The sequence below is a fragment of the Cucumis sativus genome, chromosome 1 (genome assembly GCF_000004075.3).
Source record: "Cucumis sativus cultivar 9930 chromosome 1, Cucumber_9930_V3, whole genome shotgun sequence".
In the NCBI taxonomy this organism is placed as follows: Eukaryota; Viridiplantae; Streptophyta; class Magnoliopsida; order Cucurbitales; family Cucurbitaceae; genus Cucumis; species Cucumis sativus.
The window spans coordinates 30,056,285-30,080,692 of NC_026655.2; the positions used below are offsets into that span (position 1 = coordinate 30,056,285).

The following is a 24,408-nucleotide window of genomic DNA, read 5'->3' on the forward strand; positions in this document are numbered from 1 at the left end:
CCAATAACAACTAAAACACTGCCATTTTTTGTCTAACGGTAATTATAATTGATAGTTTCGAGAAATAATAATTAAGAATATAACACTATTAAATTATTTTTTGTAAATATAACAAAACTAACACTAATAAACTTGTATCGTTGATAGACTCGTATGATCTATCCATGATTGATCAATATTTACCACGTAATCTATCTGTGATAGACTTGTATTATTGATAGAATTTAATAAAATTTTGCTATATTTACAATTTTGTTATATATTTAATTATTTTGAATTTAATTGCACTATCTTTATCTAATTTGTTTTAAATCTCTTTTTTCCTAATCTTTTTAAAAATGCCCTACTAATCCAATTAAGCCTCTTTGCCTCTTTGAATTTATTAAGTGGTTTAGTGATGAAATTGCATATATTAAAGACAAATGATTAGTTTACATATGTTTCGAATCAAAATTGAAAACATTAATTGGATAAATCTTGAGTATTTTTATCACTATTGTTGAATTAAATAAAATAATTTGATCTAATTTGACATTATTATTTGGGTTAGGGTCCAATTGAGCCTATAGGTTTAACTTGATCTAAATGTTAAATGGATCTCAAGTTCAACTAATTTGGTCCTTAAGTTTACAAAGTTTGTTCGAGAACCCTATAAATAGGAGAATTTTCTTTTCATTTGAAGGGTAAGAAATTTATGGTTAGAAGTAAGTATTTTATAAGTTTAATTTTAAAAAGTAAAAGAAGCAAATGAAAAAACCATCCAATGGGATCTTAGCCTTTAATTTTCTCTTTTAGAAAAGAGTTCTATACGTACAAGGCCATAACAATAAGCTCATTATTCCTAATTTCTTTTACTAACAAGGTTTACATTTGGTTTTTGTTTTTCTTTCAAGATATCAAAATCAAAACGATTTTTTCGATGTTCATGATTAGTGTTTCAAATGGTATGTATCATTTTTCAAGTGTTTTAAGAAAACATATCTTTATTATCCATTTGCAATAGCATACTTGTCAAATTACTGATAAATAGTCGCATTTGGTAGATCTTGTATTAACACGTTGGTAAGAGTAAAGAAACAAATTTAGGTATATGAAAGAACAATAAACAAACTGAGGGAGGGGGATGGAATAGAAAAATTATATATGCTTCAATTAAGTGGAATTAACATGCTAGTTCAAGAATAAAAGGTAGAGTTGAAGAACATACCTTCTTATAGATCGAAATCGAAGCAATTTCTTCAACCATTTTGATCAATTAAGAACACTTTGGACCACCGCTTTGAGCTTAGAACAAGACGATGGGATCCGGTGAGTGATGAAGTTCATGAGAATTTGAAGCACGAGGTTGTTCATACGAACTTTTGTGACTAAATTCCAACTCTTTATACAAGGTTATCATTTACTCCATTGATTTTATAAAATTTATATAAATTAATTTTAAATAAACTGACATTTTTAAAAATAGTAAAAAAATTTAAAAAATTTATAAGCTATAGCAAAACTTTGGATTCTATCAATAATAAAAATTGGTAGACCTCTATCATGATCGTGATTTATATTAGTGTCCAACAATTCGGACTGCATGTCAAGCCAAGAGATATCAGATTTTCTTTGAATAACAACAATTACTGGATTATAAATCTCATCTAAGCCCAACAAAACTTGAGAAATTAAAGTTAGTAAAGGAATGGAATTACCGGCTTGTCCCAAATTATCAGCAGTTGTTTTCAAAGTGCGTAAATAATCTTCCATTTTCGTGTTACATTTTCGAGTTGTTTGAAAAATCTGGCAAAGATAGTCCTCTTCTGCCATTGACTGAAGCCAAATAGCTCTTGTGTTGCTTCCCACAAGTCTTTGGCATTATTGAATCCCAAAAGTTGAACAGCAACTTCAGGAGTGATGGAGTTGTACAACCATCCAAGTAGTAACAAATCGGCTGTAACCCATTTTTCAAATTCAAGATTGACTACTTTGTCAAATGAGGAGCTTGAAGACGCACCATCACTAGTTTCTGGACAAGGTTCAGTCACAGTGGTGCCGGAGTAAGTGTTGTCCATAGTAGATAATTTCCTCTTTCAAGTTTGAGAGTGGTTAGTTGGTTCAAAACTTGGTTTAATAGGGGATTTGAAAAAGAAAAAGTAGCAGAGATAGGGGTGGCGTAGGTCATTAGTGCTCTGATACCAAAATAAGGTATGAAGAATAGTGATATTTTAGAGAAAATCCTTCTCTCTTTTCTGATATATTATTGAGTATGCATGGCAGCATTTTATACACAGTAAACCCCTATTTTAGAGATGAATAAAGTAGAAAAATAATAATGAATTACAACATTTGTATGACAGGTGGAAGAGAGCCATTGGCTGAAGTAAGAATTATTTTAACCAATAGATGCTTCTGAAATTATTCCCAACACCAAGTCATCACGGAAGAGAACAACCTGTCTACTATCTTGATAACCTGTAGACATATAAATTATTATAGCCTTTTATATAGAATAATGAGACCAAAGCATGTAGTAAGTGTGTCAAAACATGTAACTTAGGTTGTAAATTCATAAATATTCAAAAATACACTCGATCTATATAAGTTTCTATGTTTGTTTCACCCTGTTTTCAGTGTCATAATGGAGGACATGAACAAAAGAAGAAGCTAGTGAATCATAGTGGTGAAGGGATAAAAGCCCTATGACAACGGAAGAGTTTAAAGAACCGTTACTCAAATTAATTTGGAAATCTTAAAATACCAGTACATACAAAATTTTATAATCAAAATTCTAAATAAAAACTAAGCATGCTTTTAAATTAAAAGATACAGAGAACTTACTTTCGATGACGTCTCTAATCTACAAATCACCAAATTGGGGACACCACCCGTTGAAGACCTTTCTATCATCTGGAATGAGATTGATTTATGAAAACCAATTGAGATGGGAAAAGGCATAGAGAAAAAGCCTTGGTTTTTTTATTTATTAAATTAATCGTTGAAGAAAATTGTTTTTTTCTAGATATTTATAACTTTATTTCCTTCTTGAAATAAGAATAGGAGTAGTAGAGAATTATGAGATTCTATTATCAAATTTACTAATTAGTTAACAATTAATCAATTAGTTAATAATTAATTAAATACTATTTAATTAATATTTTATTTGAATAAATATCTCTGCAATATCTTATAAATTTAATTAAATAAAACTAAATTATTAATTAATTCTCCAATTAATTAATAGCTAAATTAATTATCTTATATTTAACTTAAATTAAATTTGAATCATATTCAAATATATGTTTCTCTCCAAGCCAATGATTTTAATATGAATCCAATTCAAATTAAATTAATATTTGAACTTATTCAAATATTTTATCTCTCATAGATTAATTTTGAATCATATACAAAATTCAAAATTAAATTTATATAATAAAGTTTCACAAACTTTGTATTATAATGTATCACTATACATTAAACTAGTTTCCAAAGTAATTTTGAATATTTCAAATTACAACAAATATAAATAAATCTCATTACCCTTTACGAGCTAGGAAGGAGACCTAATGGACATATAGATCAGACGTTACGACGATCTGAGATTAATTGACTAAACTCATTAACTCTATTAATCAATATTCGTTAACTTTGTGTACACTCCACTGAAGACTCACAACCGAACTCTTCTCACGGTCGATATATTTCTGTGTTCACGGATATAGACAAATAACAGTAAGTTAGTCCTTCACGAGTGTTCGTAACACTACATGGGTCAATTTACCATTTTACCCTTGGATTACCTCTAATACTTAAATATCAATGCTCCTCCAATGAACAACTTGTTTATGGTCCTACCAATAAACAGAAACCCCTATCGTGCCATAGGGAGGGTAGAACCCTTTGTTCAAGACCTGGAGATATCATTTAATGGAACACTCATCTACTTACCCTAAAGTAGGAAATGAGTGAATTTCATTTTGTGTAATTATGTTCCCAGCTCCCCACTCGGTCTTGTTCCCAAAATAATAAACTTATTGAGTCGAAATCTAGTCACTCTCTCTCGTACAAATCAAAGGACAATCCCTCGCGAGCAGAAGTTCATAACACACTTAGGATTAAGACTAAGTTACCTAGGTCATCCTAGTGAAATAGAAACCTAACTAGTTAATGGAGTTACATCTACTGGTTACATTTCACGGTCCAATCTTATGCAAACTCATTGCATAGAATACTCTCACTCGTATGTCAACTACACGAGCGCGTTGGATCATATTGCGTTTGTATCAAATATAAAGTGAGTTGTATCAATAATGTTACGAGGATAAGGTATCCAGTCTTATCCATATACTATAGACCCTTTAAGCTGATCTTGAACATTGATCTCTGTATGTCTCTACATACTGTTCAAGACTCATTAAACAACTTAGGATGTTAGTTTATTGGATTTGGGTTATTAAGACAAAACTAATAATTTAATCAATAACAATTATTACATAATAACACTTTATTAATAACGGTCAATGGATTATATTTACAATCTACGAGTTTTAGAACATAAATTTCAATAAGAGGAACTCACGCGAAGGCTACACGAGAAGATATTGCCTACTAATTACAATTTCTAGGCAAGAACAACACGAGCACGCAAGAAAGGTTCACTAGAAGACAAAAGTGGTAGAGAAGATTCCATTTTCCATTTCCTCTAACTTGTAATGTTTCTTTCTGTACTTTCCATTTATGTATTTGTTCATATTGTACAGTTGCCTAAAGCCTACATTCTTTAATATATTGCATGTTTATACCTTTTCAATCCATCACATCTTTACTATTTATTTGTCAATGTGTTATTCATAGTTTAGGTATGTGATAAGTTCTTGATAAGAAGATTAACTTATAACTCTTATTGTGTTAGTTGAGTTACAACCATCACTTGACCATTATTTATCGCGAACTACTCGAGAGGGCAGGGAGTTTGTACAAATTTTACCTTAGCGAGGCAACTTCCATCATTTGTGTTTCAAAAGAAGAACAAGTGTGGGTGTTTGACATCGAGAGGTTGTCACTCTTAAAAGAGAAGCTCTATAAGTTTTGTAAGCAAAATTTTCTAGATAGACCTTGCTTAACCAAACTTAGTCATTTGCATCCCGAGAGGTGAGCAAGTGTGGCGTTTAAAGACACTAAGAGGTGCTCATCTTAATCATGAGCTAGTTAATTGAGTTATATCACATTATGACTATCGCACAACTTAATCGCCTAATAGTGCAAATACCTTACTTCACCCTTTCTTATATACAAGTTAGTTCGCATTTCCATCTTACCTTCATCCTAATTTCCATTTATAGATTCTCTAGTGTAGATAAGTGGATATAATATATACTTACACTTTACCACACTGTATAAATAATTCTTTTATACCGTCCGAATAAAGAGTAAACTCTAAAACTAAGCTTTGATATCAATTCTTTGTGTTCGACTCTGGATTACTAAGGAAACCTATTGTTTCGTTTATACTTGAACAAACAATAGGAAAACTCGTACTCAACGAGGACTTAGTAATTACATGATGAAAAGATACATAGTGAGCATATAGTATGTAGTGACCAAGATCAATGACTCACCACGTAGAATCAGTCACATACACAACATTATCCTTAAGTTCGAACCAAAACAACCAAGTTTTTGGCAAGCATATCCCTAAAAAGAGGTAGTAGTAAATTCCCTCTTTTGCACCCTATTTCCTCAGCCATCTACTTGGTCTTTGCTTATTTCTTTGTATGCAATGAGTTATGAGCTATTGTGGATATTGAATTCTAGTTCTAATTGTGCGACTAAACTAGGCGACTAAGCTAGGATCATGCGATAAAAGGGCTTCACGCTTACTTATGCATTTCTTACATCTAAGGATCTGACAATTGCATACAAGTTTTCCTCTCTCTTGCTCAAGTGTAAGCAAAAAGAGAGATTTCCTGGATAAGCCAGGGTCAAACATAGGGAATCTATGCCACTCATGGTTATAACGCGTAAGTTAATTCAATGTAGTGACTATATAATATTGTTGTATACAAAGTATAAATTATTCTAAGTTTAACCATTCTACATGTGAGGGGAACAAGATGGATCTAGATGTGAACTAAATTCTACTTAGGCAAGATGGAGGAAGGAATGTCGGTGCAATTTTGACGCATTAAAAAGTTAAATAGTTGATTGAGACGATACAAATTATTTGTTAATTTCAAATTTTGGACGAGCCTTCTCTCGACATCTTCGCCATACTTGCTCACCTTTCGAGATGAAAATGCGCAATATTACCACATGATTTATATTTAATCTAATTTAATTTCATTATCTATAACACATTCTCTATTAAAACGAGCAACCTTTCAGCTCCTTAACGCCACACACACTCGTATTTTTTATATGTATGTTAAGGAGGAATTAATTATGACAAGATTGAATCTCTACACTCTCTTTACCACATGTTTATTGAGGTCCAAGTCATTACTCTTTTGAGTGATAACGCCCAATATTTCATTCTTTCTTTTGAATAGAATGATGTATCGAGTATAACACCTAACTAAGCAAAAAGATAATATCAACATTTAGATTCTTTACTAACTATTTATACTTTGCAAACACAAAGTAAATAGAAATTACAAAGGAAAGTTACAAAAAATGAGTCTAGCTTGTGAGCATAATTTCTTATGCTCATTGGCTCCATTTTTGCCTATTACAACTTAGGGGAAAATGGAGTTTTGATTCCTCTCAACTCTTCTTTAAGCTTTCACCTAAGGTAGAGAAGAAAGGTAAGAGATGAAGTTGAGCTTGTTCTTCCACAAATTTTGCGCACTTTATTTAGAGTACGTAACCTTTGTAAACCCTAGTCTTTTCCTTAATCTCGTTTTTCATTTAAGCATTAAGTAAAGTTTTATTTTATTATGAAAAAAATGGCAAAGCATTTGATTGAAAATTGTATTCAATAAATTTGGTTAGATTTTTTTGAAAAAAAAGAAAGTAAGAAAAGGGAACGTGTGGGTGCATTGGTTTTTATAAAGGACTCACTGCCAAGCTTCATTTTACCATTTCTTCATCAAAACTATAAGATCGGTGCCTAAGAGAAGGGTTAGTTTTGAAAAATAAATATTTTAGTGTGGATTTTTAAGAAGGTTTCGAAAAGAAAGTTTGAGACGCGCCATTCTTGGCCTTTCGCTTGAGGGGGTGGTCGTGGTGAGGGCGGAGAGATCTTTCTGCCTCACTCCTCCTGCCTCTTTTCTTTTCTTTTCTTTTCTTTTTTTGGCTCTTCTTCATTAGAATGCCCAAAAGACTTGAGGCACGAAGAATAAATATAGAGAGTGGACACACAGGGAACAAGCTCACTCACTTTTTCACTTTCGATCTCTACCGTCCCTAACCAAAGTTCCCCTTTTTCCCTTTAATGGCTCTTCTTTTTCCCTTTCATAAAGAGAAAGCCATCTCAGGGGTCCATTCCTTTCATAAAGAAGACATGTAAATGAGAGAATCTCTATTCTACAGCGACCTCCAATAAACGATAATCCCAAAATACAAAAAGCTCATTTGCTGCTGCTGCTGCTGCTGCTTCCTATCCCTCTCCATTTCCACTCGTACGTAAGTCTCTCTCTTTCTCATTCTATATTCTTAATCTCATTGATGCTTGCTTTTTAGAGCTTTCTCTCCTGTTTAGGCAGATGGGGTTCTAGGAGTTTTGATTCTTCTGCCTGTTACTTCGGGGTTTTAGGAATTTGGTTTGTTTCTTAGTGATGGACCTGAGATGGCTTTTGGGGAAATTGATTCCCTTTTCTTGTTTGAGGGTTTGTTGGGTTCGTTCTTCAGTTCCAGGCCAGAAATGGGTTTCTTCTTTCTTCTCATCTAAGTCTCTTGATTGCCATGCTCTCTTGCTCTCGTTCTTGTTGATTCTTTGCTTCAACCCTTCTCATTCAGTGGAGCTTGACCCTGAAGATGAGGCCTCTCTTTTGGCGTTCAAATCATCGCTTCAAGACCCTAATAAGAATTTGTCAAGCTGGGTGGGTTCTAATTGTTCAGATTGGGCTGGAATTGCTTGTGAAAACAAGACTGGGAGAGTGGTTTCCATTAAACTCACTGAAATGAACTTGTCTGGCCAAATTAACTCTGGGTTTTGTAACCTCTCATTTCTCGAGCACTTGGTTTTGTCTCAGAACAACTTTTCTTGCTCGATACCATCGTGTTTGGGCAATTTAATTCGCCTTCGTACTGTTGATTTGAGTCGTAATCGGTTTCGAGGTGTTGTGCCTGAGACATTGATGAAACTAGAGAACTTGGAGGAGCTTGTTTTGGTTGGAAACCAAGACTTGGGGGGTCCTATTCCTTCTTGGATTGGGAACTTCTCAACAAAGCTGCAGAAACTTGATCTGGGTTTCAACTCTTTTAGTGGAGAACTGCCTGAGAGTTTGTTGAACTCGACCTCTCTAAAGCATTTGGATCTTCAAAATAACTATTTGAAGGGGAATGTTTATGATTTCCATCAGCCTTTAGTTTCACTCAATCTCATGTCGAATCGGTTTTCTGGAACTCTACCTTGTTTTTCAGCTTGCACACGGTCTCTCACAGTTCTTAATTTGGCTAACAATTCTATTTTTGGAGGAGTGCCCACGTGTATTGCGTCACTTCGTGCTTTGGTTCAGTTGAATCTATCATCCAATCATTTAACTTACAAGATGTCGCCTAGACTCCTGTTTGCAGAGCAGCTACTTGTGTTGGACTTGAGTAACAATGATCTATATGGCCCTCTTCCAAGCATGATTGTGGAGACGATAGAGAAATCAGGGCTTGTTCTCCTTGACTTGTCTCACAATCGATTTTCAGGTGGAATTCCATCAAAGATCACAGAACTGAGAAGTTTGCAGGCATTGTTCCTTTCACACAATCTCCTTGTGGGGGAAATTCCTGCAAGGATTGGGAATCTGACTTATCTCCAAGTCATTGATCTCTCATATAACTACTTATCGGGCTCAATTCCATTGAACATTGTGGGATGCTTTCAACTACTTGCTTTGATACTTAACAACAATAATCTTTCTGGTGAGATTCAACCTGAGCTTGATGCATTGGATAGTCTAAAGATATTAGACATTAGCAACAACATGATTTCTGGTGAAGTCCCACTGACTTTGGCAGGATGTAAATCGTTGGAGATTGTTGATTTCAGCTCCAACAATCTCTCGGGAAATTTGAACGATGCAATAACAAAATGGTCGAACCTGCGATATCTCTCACTCGCTCGCAACAAATTCATAGGTAACCTTCCCAGTTGGTTGTTTGCATTTGAAGTAATTCAGCTGATGGACTTCTCAAGCAACAAATTCTCTGGCCCCATACCCGACGTTAACTTCAACATTAGCTCAAATTTTAACAGTGGCGACACTAGTAGGCCATCAAACGAAGCATTTGCAACAAAGGAAGTTGTGAATTTCAAAGTTTCTACAGTTGTCGATGTTGGCAGCGAATTACAATTCAACTATGATCTGTCTTCGGCTGTTGGAATCGACTTGTCGAATAACTTACTACATGGGTCGATCCCAGAAGGTTTATATTCACTAGAGGGTCTACAATACTTGAATTTATCATATAACTCCCTTGAAGGACAGGTTCCTGGGCTAGAGAAAATGCAGAGTATAAGAGCCTTAGATTTGTCCCACAATTATCTGTCTGGTGAGATCCCAGGAAATATATCCATCCTTGAGGATCTAACTCTTCTCGATCTGTCCTATAACTGCTTCTCGGGTTTGGTTTCGGAGAAGCAAGGATTCGGGCGGTTTCCGGGTGCATTTGCTGGGAATCCAGACCTGTGTGTGGAGTCTTCGGGTGAAGGGTGTCGCTCAAGCGGTATTCCAACAGTTCCGGGGAAGATATCAGATGGCGAAACAGAGGGGCCGATATCGGTTTGGATTTTCTGTTTAAGTGCCTTTGTAAGTTTCTACTTTGGTACTGTTTCCCTCCTGTGTTCTGCTAGAGCAAGAAACTACTTTCTTCACACAAAAGCTTGATGCAGTGTAGGAATGAGTTTTGCAGTATTGCTTTCTTGTATATTCCTTTTTTCTCTCGAGGCCTTTTTTCCCTCCCTCTTTTTAATAGAAGGACGAGAAATCTTCCAATGAGATAATAACTCGGATCTTTGTAATCTTTTCTTGGACATATTTTAGAGTTTAGGATCAAAACTTTTGTTCCATAGGTTTTTTAGATTTAGATTTGATTTTCCATTGGCGTCTAGATTTTAAAATATTATAATCTTATTCATCTAACTTTTTTGAGTCTGTTTCATTTTAGTTGGTAGATTCCAATATGATATAATTTGAGGATCGATGTTTTGAGTTTTGCTTCAATTTTGTCTCTAGATTTACCATTCACTCTTTATGTCAAATCTCAACAATTGAGCTCTTTTCATATGTAATATAATTCCACCAAATACTTTTAAAAAATTAAAAGTAATTCACTATTTTTATCATTATTAAATTTTAAATTTAAATTTTCACTTCAAAATTAATTTAAATAAATTACTAAAACTGAAAACTATAAGTTTAAATTTGAAAGAAACTTGAAGTTAATTTGAATCGAAGTATCAAAATGTATTTTTGGTATTTTTTTTTTCTTTCTATAGGAAGAAATAGTTCTTTGTTATTTGATGAATATGTAACTTATTTTTTTTTTCAATTACAAAATGGAACCTGGAGCTAAGGATTTTGTTCCGTACATAAAATTTTACAAATTTCATGAATTATCAAACACAACGTATATGGATTTTTATAGCCTCAAGAGGGTTTTTTATTTCGTAAGATGATGACTCAAGTTATGGAAAAGAAAAGAGATTTTACTTGTTTTTGTTTTATTTTTAAAATGAAGGTTATTTCTTTTTTTCATTAACGTTAAGATCAAGTGAAATTATTGAAATGAAACCCCTGCTCACGTACGAAATAGTCAATCTTGCTATTCGCTCTCATTACCTTTCCTTCTCACACGGTGATTGGTTTCCTCTCTCTAATTGTCTCGCTCTTTGGTGTTTGGGTGCACGCTGCTAGCGTACACAAGTTGGCACTTGCCGGAGAAGAGAGAAGAAAAAGAAAACCTTTGAAGAAGTAAGAGGAAAAGAACTCTAGAAAAGAAGAAAAAACCTCATGCACAAAACCATGGCAAAGAAGAGAAGAGAAGAAAAGAATGAAATACATGTAACTTTGTTAATCCATGATGTTAGCAGAAGGTCAATTACCATTATCATTCTAAACCTCAAAGACAAGTTACAGTATTTCCAAGGTGGGAAAACATTTCAAGAGTAGGAAATTTCATACTTTATGGCCGTAATCAAATACAAACATAACCTATAATGTAAGTAAAAAATGTAACTGAAAATACACTAACAAAACATCATAAATATGAGAATAGGAAATTTCATTTGGCCACCAAGATTTTGACCAATAAATGAGTGCTGCACTTGAAAATATCATGAAGTCTTTCTTACATAAATGAACCTTCATTCTTCATTCATATTACTAATGGTATAAGCTACAAGACCTCTTATAAAGCTCCATTTTGAATTGTGAAACTAAAAATCAGATTAATTTATACTCCACTATATTGCATTCGAAATTGGAATAAGAATAATGTAAACCATAACTTTGAACAAAGCGCGAAAATATTTTACATCGTATAAAACAATTTAGAAAAAGAAAAAAGCTCACAAGCCTACAACTTAAAATAACAAAAATATGTTTATGATTAATTGGTCAAACATGAAAAAATGATCTTTTACCTAGTATAAATGACCTTGTACTGAGTCTAAATGATCTCATAGCAAATCTAAACGATCTTGTACGTTTGTACTTAATCTAAATGATCTCGTAGCAAGTTTAAAGGATCTTGTACCCTTGTATCCAGCCTAAACGATCATGTACCATTGTATTTAATTTAAACGATTCGTGCCTAGTTTAGATGATTGTCTATTTGGGATAAAAATTGGTCGTTTAGATACTGATACAAGACCATTTAGATTTTGTACCAATATCATTTAGATCTTGTATCAAGATAAAAATTAATGAAGGAAAATATTTCGAAAGAGAATGAAGAATTTGGTAAATATTTACATAAATAATTATAATATTATAAAGTGAAGAAGTAATAACATGAAAAAAAATGAGATGAATAAATGAAAAAAGAAAAGAAAAATTATCCATATTACTTGAAAGCAAACTTGAAAATTACGAAAATATCTAAACTTTTGGATTTTAGTGTACGAACAATAAATATTATGATATTTTATTATATTTATGAAAATTAATATTATGATATTTTATTATATTTATGAAAATTAATCTTAATTTCTTTTTGATTCATATCCTTGCATCAATTTCAAATTTGTAAATACGTGACTCAAATATACTTTTCTTTACCTTGTAAACACATCGAAAGTTAATTAAAAAACACCATAAATTTCTATCCTAAAAAGAGATGATACAAGTCAATTACCTATGGAGTTAGGCTCGGTTTAGCCAAAGAGAAGAATATTGGTAAAATATCAATTAAGCCAAATGAAAATTAAATATCAAAGCTGTTTTTAAATATAACAAAATGAATCAGAATATTTATAAGAATAGCAAAATATAACCGAAAATGCTGATAGACACTGATATCTATCGTCTATCCTCTATTAGATGGATGTTAATAGACACAAATAAGTAATAGACTGTAATTTTGCTAATATTTATAAATAATTATGTCAATTGTGACATTCAAAATAATTTTCTTTCGTACTGATAGAATACAAATAGGAGGAAAAAGATATCATCAATGGAAGAAAGCAAGATTTTAGTCCAGAGATTGTGTGTTTGCTTTTGAGGAAAAATAAAAATAATCCCCACATACCCCATAGAGCTTCTACATTTGCCTAATACTACAGAAACAATGGAAATTCAAACGAAAAACACATTTCTAAAAAAGGAAACAGAAGTACAGAAATGTGGTTTAATACTTGTTCACTTTCTCAGCAATGTGTAGGAATTGGTCCATTTTAACTTTTCTGTCTTTCTCCATAACTAAAGTCGTTGTCTCCAAAGAATTAGGAACGCTGCTACGTCTAATCTAAAAGTACATCATCATTACTGAATCTTCTAGTACCTAATCGGGCCATCCAAGCTTCCCGATGCAAACTGAAAAAAGATAAAAAAGTATTAACAGTAATCAGAATCAACGATTTTTTTTTCTTGAGAAAATTATCCTTCCTTTTCAATCCCTTAACATATTATTACTCTCCAAAATACCAAAATGAATATAATTCACCAAAGGAGATGGCCTGAAATACGATTTGAATCTGAAAGAATCAAACCAAGCTCATAAGCACCACTCCAGGCCTAATAATACCAAACGAGACGGCCTGCACCAAAGGAGACCGTCTCTGAATACGTCCAGCTCCAGGGTATTAATTTCTATGTATCTAATCTTCATGTATCTTGAAAGGCCTATGTGCCTAAAACTACATTTATATTTCCATAACTTCAACTTCCAAGTTATTATTCAATGCTTGTGTACTTCAGCAACTTGACCTTGCTCCTTGAATACATGAGATATAAAATACACAATTATCTTACCTAAACAGACACAAAACACCAACACCATAGAATCGGCTTTTCTAGCAAAATTCTCATGACTCTGGCACTCAATGAAGCAGTTGAAAGGATAGTAGCAACTATTCTTGCTATAATTTTTGTATCAACATCCTTACCTCTAAACTTTAAGCCTCTAAAAACATGTCAATCAAAACCTCTTTTTCTTTACCTGTTGAACGATTGGATTTGTAGATGTTGTAAATTCACCAGTCATTCCTTGCCAGACAACCTTTCCCTCGTATAAAAATAATAACCTACAAAACACCAAATTTTGTTCCTTCAAGGACTTGCCAGGAGAATAATTCATAGCTCTTAAAACACGAATTAAAATTGTAACCTGTCAACGGCTCTCCTAATGGTACTGTGCTGGTGGGTGACTACAATATAAGATGCAATCTTTCCAGGCTTCCCACTAGCATCCTCACCCTTAATATGTACAGAACGTATAAGATCTTCAACAACAGTTGATGCAATTGGGTCAAGTCCAGCGGTTGGTTCATCATACAAGAGCACCTGATTACGTGTGATTGTAATCAGTCAGTGGATATGACCACAAAACAAGGTGTTCCTGGAGTCTAAAGTAAATTGAACACACAAGGCGGTCATACAACTAGTAAGCAAGCTTGTGGCTGTTCACCTCAACGAGAATAATAGTACTTGTCATGAAAAAAGGTTATTTCTAGTTTACGAAATAATTCACAAAGGAAAGGTCCATTTAATACAGAAAGCATCCTATCATTTATTTATTTATTATTTTTCATTTTATAAATAACTGTTTTTATTGGAAAAACAAATATATGAACAAATACACGGATGTAAACAAAAATCAAGCCCACTGGCCACAAAAAGAAGCATTCCCCTATAGGGTGGGCCACCAACTATACAAAATAACTCAGAATAGTAACGAAATCAAAGTCCACAATGAAATATGAAAGAGAACAAGAGACCAAACCTCACAAGGGTCTCTATCCCTTGGCCTTTATAATTACTTATGGACAAAAGGGCCTTAAATGTTTTTCTAAAACGTTTTTAGAATTTGGTTAATACTATGAAAATTTTAAAGAGTTCATTATATGGCAAACACTTTTCACCATCCAAAAGTCTTATCGAACCCGCCCAAAGAATCTTCAAATATTCTTACTGTAACCTAGTGACGTTGAGACAAATAAAATAGAATGGATGCAAGGAGTAGGACAAAGGAGCAGAAGACAGGTGACCAGCAGACCAGGAGAGTGAAAATAGAGGGAGAATTCAATAAGATGATAACAACTTCTCTAACCAAGTCTGACTACAAATTAGATGAAGCCATATAAAAGTATCCCAACACAAACAAAGGAACCAGATTTTAAATTATTCTGAGATTTCTAAACCAAGCCGGATTACCAATAATACTTCCTTCCTATTTGGCATCTCCCGCTAGTATATTTTATACAGCTAAATATGCCAACCGTTAGTATGACATCACCAGAAAAACTTGAACTGTCATCTTAACCAAAAGTTGGACCAGGCTGTATAATGCGAAACAGAGAATACATTGAATAATCTAATAACTTACTAATCTAACCGTACAGAAATAAAGAAGATACCTCTGGCTCAATTTCTTTCCTTGTGTTATCAAAAATTATGGACCTAGCTAAAGCAACTCGTTTCTTCATTCCACCTGATAATTCAGAAGGTAACCGATCCTCAACTCCCTAACAAAATAAAAGGTTAAAATTGGAAATCAGAAAAATTTGGAAGCACTGCCTACAACCAAACATCTTAGAGAATTGAGGAAGTATAAGCAAGATATGTCAGTTGGTTCCATTGATAAGGATAGTTGTGTATGTGTCTTAGTAGGAAGTTCAATACAAAGGGAATTTGGAGGCTACAAGATGACTATCATTTGAAAAGCATGTATCATCATATAAATAAATGTGAGGCTAACCTTTAGCCCAACAGCAGCTAAGTTCTCAGTTACCAATTCTGAAATTTGATCTTCAGACAAGCTTGAATTTTCATACCTAAACAGTGAGCAAGAATACAAATAAGATGAAACCTTATTCTAAACCACCTTTTAGGTGTTTATACTGAAAAACTTTACGGGCCCAGGCACTAAGTTCATGAAAAGAATATACAACAAAATCTTGGCAACTGGCAAGAACATTTTAAAGAAAATAAGTCTCTTACAAAAGGAAACCAACATTTTGTCGAACAGTTAACGAGTCAAAAAGTGCCGCACTCTGAAAAACCTACAGGCAGAGAAAAATGTACAGATGAACGTAATGAGTAAAAAGAAACTTAAGGAGGTGATTCACTATCCAGCAACAAGCTTTTAGAGTCATGAGAAACAAGGAAATAGGGCTAAATATGAAACTTCTACAAATCTAGAACTTTTAACAAAGTAACTTAAAAGCTTAAAATGATAGGTTACAATAAATTTAATTTGCATCAATAATTTAACACTGCTCTTTATTTGTGGGCTTGAAAACTCAAACAATCACTAATGAGCGGTTCTCAATTAAATAGAGGAGAAAATGACACTGATTTTATTAGATGAAGAAACAGTTTCACTATTTAGATTGTATTTTGGATCTCATACCTATTTTTAGCTAACCCTCGTTTAGCCTAATCTGTATATTTAGAAGGCCATATGGCTGTCTAAAGTAAATGAGAAAGTACCAGTCGACTTAGAATCACAATCAACAATTCACACTGTTCCCAAAGCGACCAGCGAGAAACAATTTGATCGTTGGTTAAGGGATTATTGTCCTTCATGTTCTCTTAAAAAGTGAAGCTGAGATAAAAGGCAACTTTAAAACTTCAAGAGGGTGTGTTTTCTATTTGTTGGATATTATATTAAATTTACCCTCACCCATCTGGGTTTTAAAACTATCTTTTCCTTAAAACAACTTTCAAACCTTTCAATTTAACAGTGAAGAAGCCACTTGGTTCTAAGGACCAAACTTTCTTATCTAGAATGGAGTTTAGCATTCTTCCATTTAGGCAAATCATCAATGACTAAAAGTCAACAACCTCCCCTTCTTTCATTAATCTTCTAAAGTAAACTGCCCAGGAACTAATTTGGCTATCCCAGTGCTAAAAAATTGACCCTTTAGGCAAGAGGGCAATACGAGATAATCTAGAGAACTTGCTGTTTAGGGAAATATTATCCAGCCATGGATCAATCCAAAAATACACTCTGCTGTCATTACCAATTCTGAAAGTGGCTAGTGCTTCAATCTTGCGCCATTCTCTTGAAATACTAATCCGTGGGCTTCTCAAACTCATTCTCCTTCCCGCTAGTGTGCCAAAGGAAGGGGTGGCAACCGTAAATACTTTTAACTACTTTGCACCACAAGGCATTCTGTTTTAACATGAATCTCCATCCCCATTTTGATAAAAGAGTCATATTTCTTATTCTCAAATCACTTAGGCCGAGGCCCCCATCTCTTTGGCTTTTGGTGATTTTAGACCATTTAGCTAAGTGGTTCAGCTTTCCCCCATTTATTACCTTCCCAGAAAAATTGTCTCACCATTTTCTCCGAAGTATTAGAAACTAAAATTGGCATAAGGAAAGTTGACATGTAGTAAGTAGCGAGATTGGGAAGGACTGATTTGCATAGTGTGATTCATCCACCACGAGACAAGTTGTACCTCCTCCACTTGCTTAGTTTACCTTGAATTTTATCTATAAAGGGCTGCCAGGATAAGGAGCTTTTTGGGTGACCTCCAAGCAGTAAACCAAGGTACATTAAGTGAAGGTATGATTTTCATGCTTTCGCTTGTTTTGATTTATTCAAGAGGCCTCTAGTGTTCCACAATGATTTTCATGCTTTCGCTTATTCAGATTTTTCCTTAGATAAGATCAATTTCGCAAGCAGCAATTTATGGGACTAATTCTGCAGGTAAGTTTCTGCTGATCCTTTACAGCATGCCTTGGATTCAAGGGTAAGAAATAAATTAGAAAGATCTGGACCCAATGCATCATCCAAATTATTTGCCTCAAATTCAACCAACACGTTGTCTCCCTCCTCTAAAATCACAGGTTCTTATTCTTCACTGCTGGTACTAACTTCATCATCTTTTTTAATAAACTGTGGAGCTTCTATCGAGTCAATATCACTTAAATTAAGGAAGAAACTTCCTCTTAAATTGGTAGGAACCCACATAAATTCTTTCTCACCAGGATTTTGGCTTTAGAACAATCAATAAGGTTAAGGTATCCGGAGCTATTTCTTCAAGACCTCCAAAGCACTCACCAATTGCTTTGAAGACATCTTTCCTCCATAGGTTAAAGGGGAAGGTTCTTAACTGAGAGCCACCCTCCAGACCCTATAATATGTGTTGCTCTGAAATGCTTATCATCATCCCACTTTTCAAATAATAGGTGAAATTTTCGGTAGTTAAACCATTTTCCCGGTGTAATAATCGAATCTTTAACCTTTCCTTTTGTTACTTTGATAACAGCTTTATTGGCATATGAGTTAATGCTGATATTGATGTTGAACAAGTCTTCAAGATGGGCTTTTATGTCCTTCCATTCATCGAAGGCAAATAAACGTGACAATATCCAAAGGTTAGAAAAGTGCCTTTAGCCCAATTTTTTCCCCCTCTATGATTGATTGAGATATGCTCTGGGTACCATTTACTTTATAGCAAAAAAAGTTATAATAAGCCAAGAATTTTGATAACGAAAGGGGCATGGGTCCCAGATGAAATCACCAAAAAAAGACCCAACAAGTGATGTCTGATGTGAATAACAGGAGAGGAGAAAATAACCTTACAAGTACTTGAAACTAGAACCTCCCTTGATGCTGTGTTGAATCACAACTATTTCTTTGTTGTCCGTAGAAGTATTTGGATGAAAGAGACTTGTAGAAACTTCAATTAACAGTGGAGACTATAGAGGAGGTGTGGTTGTTAACTAGGTTTATATCTATTTGAGGTGTGGTAACGAATAATTTTTGTAGGTACCCTTTAAGAATTATTATGTTGAATTGGAGGCTCCTTTTTGAATACCTCGGTGCTTGGCCTCACTGCTGGGTTTGTCCTTTTGTATGTAATGTCTTCTTTCATTTAACCTAAATGAAAGTTGGGTTTCTCAAAGAACAAATTCAAATCATTTACTTAGTCAGTTAATAATATCACACGTGCTTAGAATGAATACAGAAAAGAAAGTAATTCATCAAAAGAAAATGGAATCTGAAACACCATAAAGGTAACCTATTAACGCTTTCTACAACTCTTCAATTTGTATAAGTGAACCTAATAACCTTTTCAAAACTTTCAGACTAGGTCACACATATTCTCCTCACATATTTCTGTAAAAAGAGTAATTTTTCATTTAACTTCTTGAATATATTCAAGTTAAAGACAGTTCTAACCAATCCAATTCGAAGACCAGATAGCTCTTCATCATCGATCAAACCAACTCGCTTTCTACCTCGAATATACACCTCTCCCTGTTCACAATACCAGAAATCCAATTAGGAGAACCATAAATCCCTGGAAACCTGGAGAACACATACACACACATATATGTATTCTTTTCTTTTCGTTTCTTTTCTTTTTTATAGAAACCTGGAAAATGTATGGTGCAACTCAACATCAGCAAAATGCAATGTGTAATCAAAGCCAATTATTTACCTTGTCTGGAGAAAGAAGACCTGCGATGATCTTCAGTATTGTAGACTTCCCAGTACCAGAAGGCCCAATTACTCCCACAGCTTCTCCATGTCTAATCTATAGGAATAAAAATGAGAAAGATAATAAAAATTACTGAATATAATAAAACCAGAGACAAAGCTGATAGAAGAGCTGTGAGAATCTTGGTATAGGGTGATTCGATTAGTATTCTTTTCTGTAGCATGGCAAATGAATCTGAAGAATAGCTAGAAAACACTACAACACTCTATCATTACTGAGATGAAATTTAAAATTAAGACAGAAAATGGAAACAACCATGGAAATAACCACAGATTAAACCCAAAATTTTCTTCTTAGTGCCAGGTGTATTTGAAGCGAATTCACATGAAAGAGAGAATGTATGATATATATTGACACATACTTCTCCACTGACAACAAGCTGATCATTTATCCTGTTCCAAGGTTGCTTCTTCTTTCAAGTTGCTAAGCTATCCAAAGTTAGCTAATGATGATTTTTTTTAATAAAGTAGGAACCACATTTTGTTGGAATAGAAACGATGAAAATCCTTGAAATATTGGTACAGAGATTGCATGAAAATTTTACACGTTTGCAATGATCAAAGAAGTTATAGGACTGGAAAAAAAAAACTTGATAGAAACAGAATCACGAAGCAAATGAGTACATCTCAAACATCTTCCAGCTGTTTTTCACATCCAACCGTCATTAAGTAGTATTTAATTTCTTTCAATCAAATTTTCCAATGAAGAAAAAACTACAAGATACAACAAAGCTTAATAACTTTCCTTTACCCTTGATTTTATTTCATGCATTCCTCTGAACAAAATAAGAAATGAGAACCATCAAACATATTCCAAAATATTTTCTTGTTCTTTATTTTATTTTATTTTTTTGATTAAAGACCAACTTTTATTGAGAAGAAATGAAAGAATATAAGAATATACAAAAAACTAAGCCTACATGACAGAGTGCCCTAGAAAAAAATGTATCCAATCTAACGTAGGAGGAGCTCTCCGATCGACATCCCTCTAGGCCATTTTTCATGGTTTACTAGGGTGAGTCCTTTGTTGTGGGATGTTTAGGAGAAGAGGAACCATAAGATGTTTAGAGGTTTAGAAAATGATATTAGCAATGTATGGTCTATGGTGAGGTTTTATGTCTCGCTTTGGGCTTAGATTTTAAAGGCCCCCTTCCTTTAGAGAGGGTGCTTTTGTGAGTTTTTTTTATGCCCTTGTATTCTTTCATTTTTTTCTCAATGAAAGTTGTTCTCATAAAAAAAAATTAACAAAATTGGACAACTCAACAAATGCTCTATGCACGTTAAACACATATGTTGCACTAACAAGTGTTCAATACGTGTCCAACAACTGTCAGAGTATCCAAATCCCTGAAACTTGTCGAACACGAACACACTAGCCAAACTAAAGTGTCCATGATTCTTAGTATTCCACCATAACCTCATAAAAGAGGTGCATGGAGGGAATAAGCAATCAAACAATGATAGACCCCTATCGTGAAAGTTTACACAAGAAAGAAAAAAAGAGTGGGGATCAAGAGATGGAGAATTGTGTGCTAATAAATTAAGAATGGGGAAGTGTGGAAAGTCAACATCCTGAGTCATAAAGTAAGAATATGAAGGATTGCGTAGTTACTGCTATAAATACTTGGAGTTACAGGGGCGAAGGTATGCTTATCTTATGATTTGTAATCACAGTTTTGTTAAGGGAGAAAAGGGATTCTCAGATATCCCTAAAATTATATCAGAACTCTTACTAAATTCTATCAAAAACCTCCTAATTTCTGCATAGAACACGAAATTTGATAAGTGGACTCTAATCAAATTTCTCTGATGGATCTCATCCTTAGTAACAATACCACCAAGGGTAATGGACGAATAGAAGATTCTGAACTAACTAGGAAACTTTTCTTCCAAATAACCTTACAAAGGCCAAGATTTATGGCTATCCCCAGACACCAAGAAATCAATAGAGATCTAACTGCTATATTCTTGAGTCTATCAGTAGAGCTTTTTAAAATGCTTAATCTTAAAAAGTCGTCCCATTCTACACACTCGGTACCATGTAACAAACTTCTCTGATAATTAAGGGCCCGTTTGGTAGAGAATCTAAAACAGAAATTTGAAAACAAGGGATTCAATGAAAACAGAGTTTTATTTTATGTTTTCAGATTCAAAAATTGGATTCTAATTTTAAAAAATATTTAAATGTGTTTCATACTATATATTTATAAATCATAAAACTAGTCTTACTTATCAACTAAGATTTAGCTGACAATAAGTTATTATTAACTTATTTGTGAATATAATTTATGTTTAAAAAATTGTTTAAACTGCAATTTTACTCCCTATTGTTTAGAGAAAGCAAGAGTTTAGCTTATAGTTCGCCAAAACCTCATATACAGTCCTTATGATTTGACAAACTTTATATATAGTCTCTATGAGCAAGCCTATTTTTTATAATTTTATCAATTCAAAAGGACTAAATTCTAGTTATAAACCATAGAGACTAAATTTTATCCTTTCAAAATCATGGGGACTAAATTTGATTACCACATTCCTAGGAGAGAGAGGATAAGAATTATTTTGCAGTTTCATGAGATTAAAACTTATATCAATGACAACAATTTATTTGATAATCCAATGAAAAAAACAGTACAACACTTCCATTTCCCTAATAATGTAACTCAAAAACCACTAATAAAATTAAGCGAAGTCTATTGAAGTAGAATTGGAAGTTTCATAAAGACATGTATAAGCTGAAAAGAACAGTAAGTGATAACAGACTTCTACATGAAACACTTGTTCTTAGATATCCCCTTTTACCGAAGAAAGAATCTCCCTCTAACACCTTAGTTTCTGGGCCAAAAACAACTCGCTTATAGACATATATCAAAACAAAATTTGCATAAAACTGAAGAAGGAAATGAACTAAATATGCAGAAATGTGCATCACCTTGAAGCTCACACCTCTCAATATATGTTTTTCTCCAAAGGATTTGTGGACATTTCTACACTCGATGAGAACATCAGACTCGTTCTTGTCCTCATTTTCTGAGCTCAAATGTTCTGATCTAAACGAGTCCTGACAATATAGTCCTTGTTAAATATGAACCACAACATACAAATGATAAATACATAAAAAAAAAATTAATTTGTATTCATTAAGAAGAGATTTATTTTCGGCAATGGACAAAAACAGGACAGAAGTATTAAACGAATGAAGATTTCAACTAAAGTTAGGAAAAAAGATATACTCACTGAATGCAAATTCAACACAGAGCTAGAAAGTATTTGTCTCAACGCTGATTATGGATGTTTAAATTGATAGCCAAGATGGCAATAAAATGAAAAAACGCTATAATAATCAGATAATAAACTTGAGGTTTGAACCTATATAAACTGCGACCAACACGATCAGGTGAAACGGCAGAAACAATCAAACAGGAAGAAAGTGTACGAAATGGGAAAATCATCGAGTTTCAAGACATACTAAAACGTCGATAAGAAAAAAAAAAGAAAAAAAGAACAGCGTCCCATTTCAATGACGCGTATGAACGCAATCGCAGCAATTAAAATTCAACCACGAGACCAATGCAATGAACAATCATAAGCACGAAAGTATCAATCAAATACCCAGGGCTAGAAGAAACACAAAGAAAAAAAATAATAAAAAAGTGCATGATGTACATTGGAATTTACGGCAGATGACTCATCACTCTTGAAGTACGGAGGAGGCGCAATGCAATTACAAGCAACAATCCTTCTCTGGTCCTTTATCTTACAACAAAACGAATTATGCGCATCAATAACAGCAACTTTACGCGATCGAGAGGAACAGCTGGGTACTGTTAATGGGAAGAACACCGAACCCGACACAGAAACCATGTTACCGGGATTGACCCGTTAATGGGTAGATGAATTTTGGGATTGTGAAGCTGACCCACGATTCAAGCAGTCCAAATCAGCCTCCTATTGAATTAGTAGTTTCAATGCAATCGAACCTCACAAATTTAAAGATACCCAAACGGGGTTATGAGCCAAAAAAAAAAAAAAAAACACGATTTTATCCTGCAACTCAAGGTAAAGATAGTTTAAGGAGCTGTGCTTGAGAATGAAGTAGAAATGGTACAGAAGTCGCGCAGAAAAAGATTTGGAAAGATGAAGAAAAGAGATGGGAATGTGCAGAAACTTTGTAAATGAAAAGAAACCCACATAGAGTTTTAATAAGAGACGTGATTGCTATGCCAACGGCGGTGACGTGACGAACTGGGTTTGTGAAGAGATGCTAAGCCTTCTTCCTCCGTTCGCTTTTCCTTTTCCTTTTCCTTTTTCTTCCTTTTTGGAGTTTTAAGAGAGCGTTTTGGGACGAATTATAATAGTAGGAAATTATTATAATCAGGTTTTATATTACTCTTTTTTCTCCAGACTTCCAAATCTTATGGTGTAAATTTATGTTTAAATACTCTTTAAATAAATCTTTGTATATTTAGGATGTTTGTTATTGTTCTTATACTTTAAAAAGTATGAACATTTGGTCGCTTTTTTAAAACTTCAAAGATCAAAAATATTATTTATAAAAAATACCAAAAGTATGCTACTTCAAAAAAATATATAATTGATAAACACTTGCATCCTTTTCATTCTAGAAAAATTAATTAAAATATTATAAAATAACCGTTTGTTAAAAGTAATTTATTTTTGTCATTTAAAAAATATTTCATTCTTTTTACTTATTCTCTCTAAATATTTAGTCATATTTAAAAAAAAATCTAGGAAAAATTTTAAAAATAGAAAACTATCATTGAAAAAAAATAGAGAACTATCAATTCTCCACCACTAACACCATTGTTGTCCTTGGACAAGCATTTTGAAAAAGAAAAACAAGCCAATATTCTTCATCTTCCTCCATAGCCATTTTTCTTCAACCTTTGCTTTTAATAACTCTTCTAATTTTCCATATCTGTCAATGCCATTTACATATCTCTTCAATCTCTGCTTTCATTCCTTTTTTCCAAAAAATTCTCACAAACCCACTTGATCTTCAATTTTAATATCATTGTTCTTCTAGAATTACAGAGAAACGAAATTAAATTTACTACTATCTTGCTTGCTAT

The 24,408-nt window shown here is 33.5% G+C and overlaps 2 protein-coding genes across 8 annotated transcripts; one reads left to right on the plus strand and one right to left on the minus strand.

Annotated features, from left to right (window-relative positions):
- The first annotated feature begins 7,086 nt into the window (after positions 1-7,086).
- On the plus strand, positions 7,087-10,358 carry LOC101220991 (receptor-like protein CLAVATA2). Of its 4 annotated transcripts, none has more exons than XM_011661927.2 (2): positions 7,087-7,605; positions 7,682-10,358. In XM_011661927.2, the coding sequence occupies exon 2, from the start codon at positions 7,758-7,760 to the stop codon at positions 10,020-10,022; it is 2,265 nt and encodes a 754-aa protein (XP_011660229.1). In that variant the 5' UTR covers positions 7,087-7,605; positions 7,682-7,757; the 3' UTR covers positions 10,023-10,358. The 4 variants fall into 4 exon arrangements, with proteins under 4 accessions (XP_011660229.1, XP_011660230.1, XP_011660228.1 ...); XM_011661928.2 differs by having other exon boundaries at positions 7,686-10,358; XM_011661926.2 differs by having other exon boundaries at positions 7,087-7,601.
- Positions 10,359-12,702: 2,344 nt separating this feature from the next.
- On the minus strand, positions 12,703-23,674 carry LOC101220756 (protein TRIGALACTOSYLDIACYLGLYCEROL 3, chloroplastic). 4 transcript variants are annotated; one of them, XM_031880852.1, is made up of 11 exons: positions 23,507-23,673; positions 22,982-23,229; positions 22,248-22,376; positions 19,257-19,352; positions 18,995-19,072; positions 15,798-15,859; positions 15,556-15,631; positions 15,215-15,322; positions 13,966-14,141; positions 13,798-13,882; positions 12,703-13,172 (listed from the first exon to the last, which is right to left on the minus strand). In XM_031880852.1, the coding sequence occupies exons 2-11, from the start codon at positions 23,177-23,179 to the stop codon at positions 13,134-13,136; spliced, it is 1,047 nt and encodes a 348-aa protein (XP_031736712.1). In that variant the 5' UTR covers positions 23,180-23,229; positions 23,507-23,673; the 3' UTR covers positions 12,703-13,133. The 4 variants fall into 4 exon arrangements, with proteins under 4 accessions (XP_031736712.1, XP_011660232.1, XP_004142560.1 ...); XM_011661930.2 differs by having other exon boundaries at positions 22,982-23,263; XM_004142512.3 differs by having other exon boundaries at positions 22,982-23,674.
- Between the last annotated feature and the right edge of the window lie 734 nt (positions 23,675-24,408).

Excerpts from the sequence above, each read along its gene's own strand:
- LOC101220756 (XM_004142512.3), bottom strand. The coding sequence starts at position 23,179 with ATGGTTTCTGTGTCGGGTTCGGTGTTCTTCCCATTAACAGTACCCAGC. Across the intron at positions 15,860-18,994 it reads CTGGTCTTCGAATTGGATTG|GTTTTTCAGAGTGCGGCACT; the intron begins GTTAGAACTGTC and ends CTCTGCCTGTAG. Across the intron at positions 15,632-15,797 it reads CAAAATGTTGGTTTCCTTTT|GTATGAAAATTCAAGCTTGT; the intron begins GTAAGAGACTTA and ends CTCACTGTTTAG.
- LOC101220991 (XM_011661927.2), top strand. The coding sequence starts at position 7,758 with ATGGACCTGAGATGGCTTTTGGGGAAATTGATTCCCTTTTCTTGTTTG.